The sequence below is a fragment of the Balaenoptera borealis genome (assembly GCF_965194805.1).
Source record: "Balaenoptera borealis genome assembly, chromosome: 4".
NCBI classification, from domain to species: domain Eukaryota; kingdom Metazoa; phylum Chordata; class Mammalia; order Artiodactyla; family Balaenopteridae; genus Balaenoptera; species Balaenoptera borealis.
In genome coordinates this window covers 119,786,354-119,801,696 of record NC_138861.1, presented here as the reverse complement: position 1 = coordinate 119,801,696, position 15,343 = coordinate 119,786,354, and the positions used below count along the sequence as shown (strand labels likewise).

The window sequence follows — 15,343 nt, the reverse complement described above, 5'->3', positions numbered from 1 at the left end:
ATTGTTTTACATGTTTTTTAATTGTCTAAAAATATTAAGAAACATTTTTTTTAGTTGTTTAAAATTTTTTACATGGCAACTGAAAAGGCTTAAAAGTTCTAGTGTCTTAGCTGTAGTGCTCCCTTAAAATCAGCTTCTTATTTTTAAGTTTTTTCTTTTAATTCTAGAACTGTTTGATAAAATAGCATAATGCAAGTAGATTTTTCTTTACATTGTTCTCATCTTATAGAATTTTGAATTAATCTCTAGAGTACATTAGATGATTCTAAAATTAATATTCCTAGTTTCAGTAAGAGGGTTGTATATGCTGCTTTATGAAGATTGTGTTTGAAATGTGTTACATGAATAATATGATTTTAGAATAAATATATTAAATTACTGAGTTCCCAGACATCATATGGTATCATATATAATATTTTATGAGTATATTTGTTATAATTAACAGCCATGAAAGCTATGAATTCCATGTTGGCACTCAGAAATTTTGGTTCTGCTTTTTGTTTGATGTTTCCAGATTAGTCTCACAGATGTCCAGATATGTCCTTTTAATATATTTTTAGTCTTTGGCTTCTTCACTGAAAAGTACACTCCATGAGAACAGTTTACTAAAGAGTCAAAGTCATTTCCTTATCATTTGATATTTAGCAAAAATAACTTAATAAATTATATGTGATTTCATACTGCAGAGTTAATTTATGGCAGTTCCTTAGTAATCCCACACATTTAAAAAAAGCTTTTTACTGATATTTGGAAAATCACAGCTTTTTAAAACAAATGTAAGAACATTAAATTCAGCACTACTTTAAAGAACCCGGTAACATTATAAGTAAGGGGGGAGGCATTTAAAAGGAGGGGCATTTTGGAAGGACTGGGGCAGGGTTTCCTGCAGCGCTTGCTTGTAGGTTAGCTGGGCTGTGCTGCCAGCACCAGGTCCTGAGGCAGGAATCTCAGTGCTGTGTAGAAATCCAGTTGTCCCTTCTCCTGAGGGTGAGCTTTCTTGTTGAGAGAGAGTATATAAGGGGGAAGGTATTGGGGTTTTTCCCTCCAAAACAAACAAACAAAACAATTACAGTTACTACTGTTTGTTCTCATTACCTTTGATTTATGTCCTCCACTGTGAAAAATATCCCAGCTCATTTCCCTAGTCATCGGTGGACCAGTTTGAAGGTTTTGAACTTTTTCAAATTGGGAAAGATGTTGGTGATTTGCCACCTCCAGTAAATGTTTTTATTTCTAGGGTCATGGGATGTTGCCAGACAAATTTTGTCAAGATCTTATAGCTGATATTTTCCTTTGTTTTTCTAACCTGACTAGTGACTATGGTGAGAAGAAGCTATCAACTGACAAAAATCTTTCTATCATTAACTAGAGATACTTTTCTATGTAATTATCAAGTGCTGTTGGGTAACTATCCAGTATTCAGTTTAAATCACAGATTCTATTTTTGGATTAATAAGCTCTGTCTTCTCTCTCTAGTCCAGAATGTAAGTGATATGCTTGCCCTATAATGTAGTAGGTGCTCAGTGTAATTGAGTAATTTTGTAAAGGAGGCAATTTAAAAGCACATCATAGTCATTAGTAGTTATTGGATATTTTTAAATGTACAGTTAAAAGTTTATAAATTTATGATATAGCTTCATTAACTTGGGATATTCTTTATTCCTTTAATATACTTTGCTTCTGTTAGGTAGTTAACCACAGGACAGTTAACCTTGATTTCATAGTTTGAATGAGTAATAATATTTAAAAGATGAAACCACCATCTATGGATTTAGAATGTGTGGTAGCAAGAGCATTAGTCATAACTTTCCTAGACCTGTGTGTTTGTTTATGCTTTGGAAATACTTCCTTGCTATTCATCTCCTTATCTGCTGGTACTACAGAGAGCGTGCAAATGCCATCCGTTATTTCCAAGATGTTGAGGAAACCAGCCATGACATACCAGGGAAGCTTTGATTTGCCACCTGTTACTCTCGGGGAACGGTTGGAAACTTAATGAGCATCCACATGCCTTCCACACTGCTCTCAGGAAATGAGCAAAGTGCCTAAATACAGACAGCGGACTCATCTATCTATCACCTCAGGGTCCCACTCAGAGAAAAGTACTAATACCTTCGGCATACATAAAAGTCACTAAGAACAGGCATCACTTAATTTCAAACTACTCTTAAGCTTCCTGAACAAGTATTGGAAAGTGCTCTTACCATGTGGAAGACATTTGGAATTCCTATTTCATGCATTCATGGTTCATATAGTGTTAAGATGTTCAGCTGGGAAGATTAAATTATTGTACGTTGTACATTGCACAATGTGCCATGCAAACGTTGGTCTTCTGGAATAAGAATTGAGCTCAGAAAATTATTTTCATAAACAAGCCTTTAAATAGGCTTCTGGAATAAGAATTGAGCTCAGAAAATTATTTTGATAAACAAGCCTTTAAATATATTTTTCATGGGTAAAACTTTATTGTGACTAGCTTTTCCAATATCACATAAAAGGGTAAGATTCAAAGTTCCTAGTTTTAAACATTTTTTTCTTTCCATACATTTTGAAAAATTGCTTACCCCTTTCATGGTTACATTACCCTAGTAATTAAGTCATGAAGAGCAGTGATCAAGAACCTTGTCTTTAGAACCAGACCACCAGTGTGTAGATCCGGGTTCTACCCCTTACCAGTTTATGAAGCTATATCATGATGCTGGGTAGTTACATAATCTCTCTGTGCTGGGTTTCCTTATAAAATGGGAATTATTATTATACATAACTCAGAGGGTTGTTGTGAGGATTAAATGAATTAATATACGTGCAGCTCCTAAAATATTGCCAAACATATAGTAAATGCTATATAAATTTTAGCTATTGTTATTTCTTTCTCTTGGAGCAGCTCAGAATATTGGAAACATTGTTTGTGCACCTGTTCTATAGAGTCTTTCCTCCTATGAGTCATTTCAACCTAGAGATCATAAAGCCATTTACACCCTGCAGGTTCATAGATTTAAATTCTGAAAACTCCTTTGCAGTGATGGTTGAATGTTACCTTTAAGAGCAGTAAGATAACCTATTTTCTCTTGAAACATGACATCACACTATTCCCCTTTTCCTATAACCCAATGTATTCCAGGGATAAAGGATGAGGAAACACAGTGTTCTGGGCATAAGACATGATACTGTCTTAGTTCTCCTTCCCAACACTGTTCACAGGAAAAGCAAAAGGAAAACTTGACATGTAATAATGGAAATCTTTAGGCCCCATTCATAGTGTTGCCCAGCCCAAGACATTTTTTACAAATATGAATTTTCAATTCTTGTTTTTCTCCTTTCAGCGTTGACTACCAGTGTATCTCATCATATTTAGAAAGTAAATTGGGAAAAATGTACCTGATATATTAAAACGAATACAATAGGGAGACATAATACAGTAAAAATGACATCAAATCAGAAAAACAAATCATTTAGGTGGCAAAGAAATTTTTACGGTATTTTCCCTAAAAGCTTGATATTTTTGTTCTGGCTTCCACATTAATGAAAATTTGACATTCAGATCAAGAACTTGAAGATCAGGAGACAGTAACTAACTCTTTACACTTCGTTATATAAAATCATCCTTGACACTAGATCATATAAGCACTAACTTTTACAGGTGGCAGAAACATTATTTTGTCATTCTGAGGATTAAGTGTAGTGTTCAGTAATCTATAGAAACTTATCTTCTAAATACACTGAAGATGAGGTTCCTTCCTTAGAAACATCAAATCACATTTTTAAAATAACAGAAGAAAGATTTTGGAAGTAACATAGGACGTGAAATGAATTTGTAAAAGAAAAAAGAAAAAGAATACTGGTTAAAAGGATAGCATTGTGTTATTGTTACTTATAATTATTTCCTGCTTGCACAAAGTGCGTCTGAGCAGTTGAATAGTTTAAGAGTCCAATTAGGAAACTCCTACAACCAGAAATCAGAGATTTTTTAGCAGCCATAACGAAACCTCGACTAAATACACCAATTGTGCTTTCGTGATGTAATCCTGTTAAAAAAAAAAAATCAGAAACTTATGTTTTCTGGATTTTAAATAAACTTACTATTGTAGTTCATTTTCGTCATAGCCACAAAGATGTTTTAATTTATGCTCAAATGTGATCCTTCAGGGAAATAAGTGTTTGGGGGGCAGACTCTACTTTCTCATTCTTTTTTTCCCCCTCAATAATTTTACAAATCAATCATTACCAAAACTGGCTGCCTGAAGGTTCTTATTACAACAAATGTTCTTGCTGTAATCCTCAAAAGTAGGTATCATGCTGACTTGAATTCTAATTAGCCCTTAAGCAAGAAGAATATTGTATGGTTAATGCATTCAGTGTCAAGACACATTAATCAAAATTATTGGTGAAGCTTTTAGCACCCAGGCAAGTCAGCACATATTTTTCAAGCCCTGTTGTACTATTTTTTGGGCAATGAAAATTGGATCTGCTCGGGGTAATAAATATCATGGAAAGCATGACTTGGTTTAAACTAGTATATTAGAGGTTTTTTAGACAGGTTAAAAAAATAATATCTTCTACTCCTTTAATTGATAATGACTTATAAAAATAAAACAAATGGTATTAAATGAAAAACCAGAGATTTTTCTGTGGACAAGAGATAATCAGTTAGGACTTTCTGTTCACTATTCCATTTAACAGATGGTAGGTTCTGGAAGTTTATAGGGAAACACCTCGTGAGCCATTTCTGTATAAATGAAGCTGTCTCTTCATTCTTACCTTGACTAGTAATTCCATCTACATATTTGATGACTCTTCTCACCTATATGAAAGACATCCTTTATGTAGATTTGACAACAGAGTATTAAGTGAACTGTCCCAATAGCCATTTAAAAGATAAAGTAACATCATCTAAAATACTTTCTTGCCGTGTATTAAATGTGAGTTTGAAGAAAAATCAGTCCAGATTTTATTATGGAATTCCAAGACTTAATGACTTAACGGCCATTGTTAGATTTCAGAAAGATCATTTTTTTAAAGAACTTTCTAGTTTTACCTTGTGTTTTTATAATATAGAAGGCCAGGTTTTGTTGCCTTCTTGGTTGGTGAAGATGGTAATTGTTTGAGTTATTTGGAGGGTTTTTGTTTTGTTTTTCGGGGTTTTTGGCCAGAATACACAGAATTTAAACTATCTCAACAGGCTGTTTAAATTTTTTAAAAGTAATAGCAAATGAGTTGAGCAAAAGTGGCTTCAGTCAAAATTCTTACCTTTGCAGCATCTTCCTTTTATCCTTCAGAGTGAATAGATCCCAAATTCCCATAGCTAAATCTTCTTGTAGTTTACTTCATTTCTCTGTGTACATATTGCCAATTTATGAAAGAAAACAGAGAAAGAGAGAGGGATAAACTCTAATACTGACACTCTAATCAACAAGGGAACTTTTTGTTTGGTACAAAAAACAGGATAATTTTTCAAATATAGCCCATATTAGTTACTATGACTTATTTTCATTGAGCTTTATACTACAAGATCAAAGTTGTGGCTGCTGAAAGGGTTAACTATAGTTGGAAAGATCAGTGTGAGACCATTAGGCCTTCCTAAATTGGTCATGTATAAGTACACGTTTGATTTCAGCTATAGCTATTCTTTGTAGATTTGTTTCTGCATCTTTATGTGCCCTGGATGTTTAAAGCTTTCATTCAAATTAGCCACCTGTGTCAGATTTTCAGATAGGTCTGTTTGCTGCTACTCCCAGCAGTTTATTACTAGACCTACCTAACTGTGCTTTATCCTGAATTAATAGCATTTATTCTTCCCAACGTGAATCCCAGTTTAGTTGCCAGAACCACAGATACTTCATTATTCATCTTTTCTACCAGCTCAACACAGGAAGATACGTTACTGTCTTGGTACTGAGACCTAGTTTTTTAACTCATTGGTGGTGAGCTCATTAATTAATGTTGAGAAGAAACAAAGGACAAAACTCATGAAACAACTCAGGAAGAAATCAGATGTAATATTTAAGATAAGACCAGAAAGTTAAACCAAATTTTTATTTTCATTTTGAAATTTGAAGCTGCATCCATGCCATATTGCAGTAGCATGAACAGAGCTGAGATTTCTGTTTCTCTGACAACCGTCTGATCACTGGTAGGCATGTGTTTTGGGTAGCAGAATTTGGTGCCAGCCATTACTTGTGTTTTAGTGATTAAAACGTTGGATTGTTTTAAGGGTTCTGATAAACAGTGTTGTATTTTTTTTTTCCAGGCTTTGGTTAAATCACAGCTCTGTGTTTATTTTAAGAGTTAGATATTGCATTGTTTATATTTTCCCGTTTGTCATAAGGGTAGATCTAGTTGGACATTGCCAGGACCGGTGAAGACAAAACAACAAAAATAGCTGATTATGCTGGGTTTAATTGCTCTGGTCATGGTAGAGGAACAGGACATTTTAAGATGCTTGTCCCTCTCCATTCTTCCTCTTCTCTTGGCTTGCTCCATCTTTCTCCCTGCTAGTTGGTTGCTTTCACTCTTTTGCTTTCCTTCCACACAGGATCAACAGCTCCAGTATGAATGGAATCCCAGTTAACTTTGTAATCTTATTCTCAATGATAAGAAAAGTAAAAACCTAAAATACTATCTCACTTGAGATAGTGAGTGAATAGGTAGAGAGGTGAAGGAAAATTTAGAATACATATATATATGAAATGAGATATATGTATATATATATATATATATGAGAAAAACAGATTAAAGTGGCTGTGAAGTAATTAGTGCTCTTAACTTATTCTTATGCTATTGATTGGTGCCTTGGTATTCACGACAAAGCAATGTTTAACGCCTCTGCCTTTCCTTCATTTTTCTTAGCCATTTTTTGATTGTCATTTTTTAAAAAAGCACTAACACATCATACTGAAAAGATTAATATTGTTTCAGAAAAGGTCATATTTTAGTGTTTTCACTTTATTGGTAGAGCTATTTTACTTGCTGTTTACCTGTATAAATCCATGTTTCCCTAATTATGACAGCCAGCATCTGCCCTTTTCAAAGGATCCCTGCCTTATGTTCCCATGTTATTCCAACAATGGCTCACTCAAATTATAATTGGGTTTTCTAATTCGGGTAATTGCCTTGTAAATAAGAAAAAGAAAAAAACTCTACATTTAATTGTTCCTTAATTAAAAGTATTATAAGAGCTTAGTTCCATTATAGTTCCAATTTCCTCTATTGCATCTCTCCCCCACCTTGTCTATTCAGAAAATACGTGTGAATAACTTCCAATTTAGCAATCTCCTATTTCCCATTGATTATATGAGACTAGATATGTAAAAACGGCTCTGAGAAGCATCATACAGTCCAATAAAAATAGTTACTTCTCCTGTGTATTGTCCTGAAAAATTAGGTAACCTCATTTTTGCGTGGTTTGATTTACTTCATAAAATGATCTTGCAAAAGTGTTTTGTGTTTGAATCATATTTCAGCTGCTTTCCCCTACCTTCCTTTGACTCAGTCTCTTTCCTCTATCCTGGTTAACTAGAACTGTGACTAAAGTGGATTAACCACTTGCTTATTCTTTTGATCACATTAAAGTGTTTGTAGAACCGTAGGCTGTCATAACCTTTCTCCTAGACATTTTAGGAAATTCTAGGACCTTTAAACTCTACATCAATCCTTGCCAAAGAAGCAAGATTTTTTTTTTAAGGATTTCATTTATTTAGGGAAATTTAATAGGTATGACCATTTTCTCCTTTCCCTTTCTTACAGGAAGAAACTCACTCTTAGTAAACCTGTCATTTCTCTACCTTACACGCTTTTCGTTTTGCAATCCTAAATGCTCTGGCAGATGGATATTGTCTCATAAAATGATGATATATTCACATGAGAAAATTTAGGGTTACTTCTTGAAAGGAGTTGAAGAGGTATTGAGTATAACCCCAGACAGGTCGCAAAGAATCAAGAAGTCACCATGTATATGTGTATACATATATATGTGTATACATGGTATATACACCATGAAATTGTGTTACTCTTTTTTTGATATACATGTATATCTCTGTAATTAGCTGCAGAGGTGTTATAATACCACTACCACTAATAATAATAATGATAGCTAGCATTTTTGAGCCTGTAAGATAAGAACAACAATAACATTTATAGTTTACTTACTTTGTTCTAGAGGTGGTGCTAAGCACTTTGCTTGAATTATCCAATAAGTCTTGACTAAGTCATCCCTTAATGACACCAGAATCTTTAATTATTTGGCACCTCAGGATCACAGCTTGCAAAGCCAGGCTTTAACTCAATTCTGTACCTTTGTACCAACAGTTCTCAAAGATTTAACCTCAAAACCCTTTTACACACTTAAAAATCAGGATTGAAGGATTTTTTATTTATGTAGGTTATACCTATTGATATGTCTGTATTAGATATTAAAATAGAAATTTAAACAACCCATTATATGTTAACTAAATAACATTTTTATGAAACACAACTGAATTTTACAAAACAAACAAAAAATTAGCAGGAAGAATGACATTGTTGTCTTCTTTTTTTTTTTTTTTCCGAATCTCTTCGATGTCTGGCTTAATAGAAGGCAGCTGGATTTCCATATCTGCTTCTGCATTCAGTCTGTTGCAATTTGTTGTCTTGGTTGAAGCATATGAAGAAGAACCAGCCTCATATAGATATGTAATTGGACAAGGGAAGATTATTTTAATAGCCTTTCCATGAAATTGTGTTACTCTTTTTTTGATACTACCCCAAACTCTACAAGTAGTAGTTTCAACTTAAAGGTTAGGTGCAACATGAAATCTGAAACCATATCAATGAATCAATCTTTCCTACTCTGTACACTAATAAGGGTAAGTGAAAAGGCACTCTGAGAACCTCTGGTATAAGTCTAGGAAGGTAAAAATCAGTCCAACCAGCTCAAGACCATGAGTAGACATATTTATGCCTTATTTCAATAATTGTCTTTCAAGCCTGAGACGGAAAAGAGACCAATGATTATTTCCTCCCAATCCTGCCAAGATGTAGACAGGATGGAGACAATGTCTCTAAAGTAATTGAGAGCTCTGGCATTAAATAAACATGAAGCTGTGATCCTAAAGTTAAGTATGCTGTTGTTCCCCTTGAATAAATTGAAATAAGAAACGAATGTATCGAGATGGTAGATGCTTTCTTAGAGTGGCATGATAAAGTACCACTAATCATACTCAAAGCCTTTAAAATAAGCCAGTATTAATAATGCTAAAATTGTTGAGTGTCCAATGCATTGCTAATTTTATATCTTGAAATAAAAATTTTCACCCTGAACATTCTGTGTAAAGGAAATTGCTATCCATTTAACTCAGGAGAACTTAAATATATTATGTTCTTAAAAAGGAAGAAAAAACGCTTTGGTCACTGAGATCACAAAGCCTTATTTATTTTTTGGTGACTTTTGAAACTGCATGCTTCAACTTTTTATAAACTAAACACTGACCTAAATAAGAAATACATTTTTGCAACATTTACTCTTTTTTCTTCTCTTTTATTAGTATGCTTTAACGGTACTTCTATTTGCTTTGCTAACAGTGAAATCATTTTATTTCTACTTGAAGATTTGCAAGAGTCTTGTCTACCTGTAAACTTTCCACCTATTAACTTGCATTATATTTTCATGACAGTAAGTTGTTACTAATGATACACATGAACTTTAATACAGCTTTTTTCTTGAGGGTGGAGAGGGAATATTTATATATTTGTGTAAATCATTTTATTGGGAGAAATGTCTTACTTGTAAGTAAGTATATTTCTTATGTATTTTGTTTAAAACAACAAGTTAAACTTTTTTTACAAGAAATAGAATGGTCATCATTGATTTTTCTGAATATAGTTGATTTTCATTTTAGACGATTAAGAGATTGATCCAAAATTATTTGTTCAGATTTTCCTCGCCGTCATATGTAAAGGTATGGAGACAGGTAGAACAGAGTTATAGAAATTTCGCAAACAATAAACCTAAAGCATTCATTCCCCTATGCTTTTTTTTTTTTTCTTAAAGCAGTACCATGAGCATAAGAGCTAGAGATAATCCATTTCAGTTATTTATCGCTGTTCAGCACATTTTGCAGTGCTGATATCCTTTTGTTCCCTGCCCAACACCAAGGTTTTATACAGCATATTTTAAAAAATCACTATTGCAGAAATATTTGATGACACTCTAACACTTCTTATCAAACATCCTCTGTATCTTCCTGCTCAGCTCTGAAAAACAAATGTTGAAATATAGCTACCTTAGAAAAAAATCAAATATATCAAACAACATTAGCTACTGCTCCAGAAATAATCCAATGGGGGGAAACAAATAAACAAACAAATCCCAGAAAACATGGGAACAGAGCCATTATGTTTTTGTTTTGTTTTTCTTTGCTTTAAAACATTGTTATAGATTTCAGGAAGTTAGACTTTTACATTTGAGCTCACGTTGTTAAGAAGAAAATAAAACTTTAGAGTTTATATGTGAACACTGGTCTCAGGTGTTTTCTGATGCCAAATACCTGGTGTCTTTTCCAACACCAGTTCTCCAACTCTGATTCTGTGGCACCAACTGCATGTCCTACAATTCAATCCTATTGTGACACTAACTACTCAGGATTAGCATCAGATTCCGTAGGTTTAAGGGTTCAGTCCCACAAGACTGCCCTCACTTCAGACCCCAATTACAAGTACCACCCACCTCACCCCCTCCCCCTTACCTGAACTTACGTCTGGCTTGGCTACAAATTCCAGGGTACTCACAGCCACCCTCTCCCACTCCCACTCAAGTTTGATAATTTGCTACAGTGACTCACAGAACTCAGGAAAATACCATACTTACCATTACAGTTTGTTATGAAAGATTAAAATGAGCAGTCAAATGGAGAGGTACAAAGGGTGAAGTCAAAAGTGTCCTGAGGGCAGGAGCCTCTGTCCCTGTGGAGTTGGGGGGCACCACCCTGCCAGCACATGGATGTGTTCATCAGCTCAGAAGCTCTCTAGTCCCCATTGCTTTGGAAGTTTTATGAAAGTTCCATTATGTAGGCGTGATTGATTAAAGCATTGGTCATTGGTGCTTAAACTCAATCTCCATCTCCCTCTCTGGAGATGGTGAGAGGAGGGGAAAGGTTGAAAGTTCCAACCTTCTTATCACAGCCCCGACCCTGAAGCTATCTAGGGGCCCACCATAGTCACCCCATTAGCATAAACTCAGATATGTTTGAAAGGGGCTCGTTAAGAGTAACGAAACATGCTCCTGTTACTCTTATTACTCAGGAAATTCCAAAGGCTTTAGGAACCAGGAACAAGACCAAATATATATTTTTTATTATACCACAACTGGGTTTCCTCCAGGTGGTAGAGAAGAGATTTTGAGGCTGGGCAAGAAGAGATTTTTTGCTTTCCATCTGAACATTACTGAATCTCTTCCCTAGCCAAACCCACTGTATCAGTTATCAATTGCTGCCTACCATACAAGCCCCCCAAATGGGAGTGGCTTAAAACAATAGTCCTCTCACAGTTTTGGAGGAATGAGAATTTGAGCATGGCTCAGCTGGGTACCTCTGTCTCAGTGTCTCCCATGAGGATGCAGTCAAGCTGTCAGCCAGGGCTGTGATCTCATCTGAAGACTCTACTGAGGTGGAGCATCTGCTCCCAAGTTCACACATGTGGCTGTTGGCAGACGTTGGTCCTCACCATGGGGACCTCTCCATAGGGCTGCTCATGGCAGGTGGTTTTCCAGAAAGCAAGTTGATTCAAGTGAGAGAGAACAAGGAAGAGTCCCCAGGATGGAAGCCACCGTCTTTTTATAACTTAGTCTCAGAAGTGATATCCCATTACTTCTGCCATATTCTGTTCATTAGATATGAGTCAGTAAATCCAGTGCACACTCAAGCAGAGGGGTTACGCAAAGGCATTGAATACCAGGAGATGGGATCATTGAGGCCCATCTTAGAGGCTACCTACCACATCCACCCTAACATAATGGATCTTGATTTGGTAAATGATAAGAAGCATTGGACAACAGATGAGAAAGGAAATTGTAAAGACATTTGTCTGGTTTCTTTGTCACTTTTACTTTCTCAAGCTCCTCGAAAGCCTTGCTCAAAGTACTGTCACTGATCAGAACCAGTTCTGATTAATTTTATAGTTAGTAGCTGGATCTCAGCAAGAAAGCTATATACAATGAAAGGAGTAAAATCCCAGTAGAAGGAAATCAGTTTAACTTTACATATTTACTGTCAAATATGTAATAATCTCATATGCCCATTTTTTTAAAGGGAGAACCAGGTTTCATTGGTCCTCAAGGAGAACCAGGCTTACCAGGGTTACCAGGAATAAAGGTAAACGTAGTGTTTTTCCCTTCCTTTCTTTCTGAAAATTTTTGTCATATATTTTTAGTCCATTATGTTACTTAGGTGACCGGATATTTTTGCCTAATGGAGAACTAAAGCAGCGTAGCACCTATTCCTAACACTTCTAATGGGAATACCATGTTAAATAGAATAATAATAATAGGAAGTTAATTCCAGAAAGCCTTAGGCAAAACAACAGGATGGTGGAATACATTCATTGTTCCAGTTGTCCCCCAAATTGTACCTAAATTGATACGATGCTATTAGTCTCCTGGCCATATGGAAAAGTGAGGGAATTCTGAGGAGGAGAGGTAGAACTCATTAACTCCTGCTCCTCATTACGCATTTTAAGACATACGCATAAATCAAACATTATTACTATTCCCCCATCACTCCCTAGATTTCAAAGGCAAGTACTGATGTCATATAGATTCCTAAGTGTCTCATCCCAAAAGGATCCATCCTGAATAACGTCTGCAGAAAGATTCTGTAATGAAAACCATCTCGTGATCTTCCACTTGGCAACCTGAGAGAGGGCCCTAAAAGCAAAATCTATATGCTGCCATATAAAAAACTATGTTGCTGTGGATACAGTCAGAGCCATAGTTCCCTTTTTATCTACCCAGTAAGACATAAAAAGGTACAGCTCTGAGGATGGAACTTTATTCATGACAGACTCATGAATCAAAGAAGGAGCAAAATTAGATCAAACTACTTTCTTTTATTTTTAAACCATAGCAGTTTTGCCTCAATGTGTATTGCATTCACCAGAAATAAGCCAGGATGATTTCCAAGAGCTCAAGAAATATGTTCATGGTTTGTTCTGACAGAGGAGTCCTCATTTCCGCTGGTCAAGAGAAAATAACTCTAATCCTAGTAAATGGAAACTATGTGTGGCCTAAGGGAGACTAAAACTCTGTCGAATTTATGCAAAATTGCTGTTTTCTCAGCAATTCCTTTTTCACATAATGAGCTGTCAAGCTTATTAACAAAATATGAGGAAAGCCTGTTTTAGCCTGAACAGATTTATACAAGAAATGCACTTTCTGGAATAAAAAGAGCTAGAACAAAAGAATAATGAGCATTCTGTGTTCATGTCAGAACTCTTGTATTTATTCAGGCTTGCAGCCTCACAACCAGGTAGAGAAAGAGGACTGCTTTGTGGATAAGCACAAAGAAACGGGAAACCTGGTCAGTGCTGGAGAGGACCAGGCATGAACATGATCTCTAAATGTTTGTGGCATTTTGTTTGCTGAACAAGGGAAAATAGGAGAAACACAGACTGTGGAGTGTAGAGTTCATCCCTAAATATATTTTCTTTTTTTCACTTATTTTAAACTATTCCACAGTCAAAAAGTCCAGATATAGAGCCATAAAATCAACATTAATTACTGTTCATGAAGAACCCAGCCTGATTTTACAGAACAGATACTTTTATAACAGATACTACTCTGAACTCCCAATAAAAGTAAAGGCTGTACTGTAACTGTTTTGTATTTCCACAAGAAGGGATGTGAATAAGAAATTTATTTAACAATATTTTGAAGTTAATTTTCAGCTGAATTACCTATCTAACATGAAATTGGTATCATAATGGAAAAGTCATGATTATTTAAAAATCTCTTTCAGCTGAACACTAGTCTTTTACCGGTTGCGTAGGCAGTCTGGATTTGTACCAGTAAATTCAGATTTTAAAAATAAACTAAGTCCTCATATTTTATCCCCAACACAGTGAAGAGAGATCATAATGAAGAAAGACATATAATTGCATCTAAAAATCTGTTTCATGTACTGCTGTATTCTCAGCCTCTGTATAGCGCCTGAGAGAAACCTGTATCAGTCTAAAGAAATAGGACTTTATTATGAATAATTTAGAATACTTTGTATAATATTGTTTATTCATTAATTCAACACATTTTTTGCCAGACATTTTTCTAGTATTTGAGAATGGGGAATAAATGCAATAAAAACAGTCTCTACTCTACTGAAGCTTACACTGTAATATGTGTAAGAAAGGGGTGGAAGAAAAGAAAAAAGTAAACAAATATATAATGTAATTCCAGAGGGAGAGTAATAAGCAACTGATTAGGGGCATGATGATAATAAGTGATTCTAGGTAAACATATATAGACTCCACTACTCTGGTAAATACTACAGAGAAATGATTTTCTACAATTTTTGTTTTTCTCTAAAATAAGATTATAGTAACCATTTTAGAATTCTTCTGTAAAATATTAAGAGCAACACCAAACATGGTATATACATATTTAAATAAAAATTCCATATACCAGCAAAATGCTTCAGTCTCTAATCCCTGGAAAATCTCTTCTGGAGCACCTTTTCCATCTCCTGCATCCAATCAAGTCCCTTGTCTTTCTCCCAACCTCTCCATTGTCCCACTCCCTTTTGGTTCATGCTGAGAAACCTACTGAGTCTTCTTTATCCTGGCCCTAATCTGTCCCACCTCCCCTGCAAAACCACAAAGGCTTCCCACAGTGGGCATGATGCAGACAAAGATCTTAGAATTTAAAGCCCTACATCACCCATAACAGATCCAAATCCTATTTTTCTTTTCCTTTCCAAGACGAATCAGTCCTTCAGTGAGAAGGGTGCCTCCCTCATCCATAAACATACCATCACCAGAAATCAAAACTTGTTTGATTATTGAAATTCTACCCATCGTGCAGAAAGCTGAACACTCTCAAGTCTGTGTTCAGGGAGTGTAAAACAGCACCGTCTTCCTGAAGGGCGATTAGCTAGCTTTTAAAATGTTTATACTTTTTGACACAGCCATTTGCCTAGTAGGAATTTATCCTAAGAATATGACCAGAGACGTGCAAAAGATTTACATACAAAAACAGTTATGCAAAAATTGAAGATTGACTACAGTCAGTTCTAAATTACAGCTCTCCCACGTTACAGGTTTTGGGCAAGTTATTTAACCTCTCTGAGCTTCAGTTTCCTCATCTGTAGACTATGGATACTAACAC

General features: G+C 35.3%; 1 protein-coding gene across 6 annotated transcripts in view; it reads left to right on the top strand.

The window, feature by feature from the left end:
* COL25A1 (collagen type XXV alpha 1 chain) overlaps window positions 1-15,343 on the top strand; it is a gene marked incomplete at its 5' end in the record, with an annotated part of 478,255 nt that overhangs the window by 401,694 nt on the left and 61,218 nt on the right. For all 6 annotated transcript variants that reach the window (XM_082389178.1, XM_082389177.1, XM_082389176.1 and 3 more), the window contains one exon: window positions 12,279-12,341. In XM_082389178.1, coding sequence (XP_082245304.1) covers window positions 12,279-12,341 — 63 coding nt within the window. The remainder of the gene's footprint in view (window positions 1-12,278; window positions 12,342-15,343) is intronic.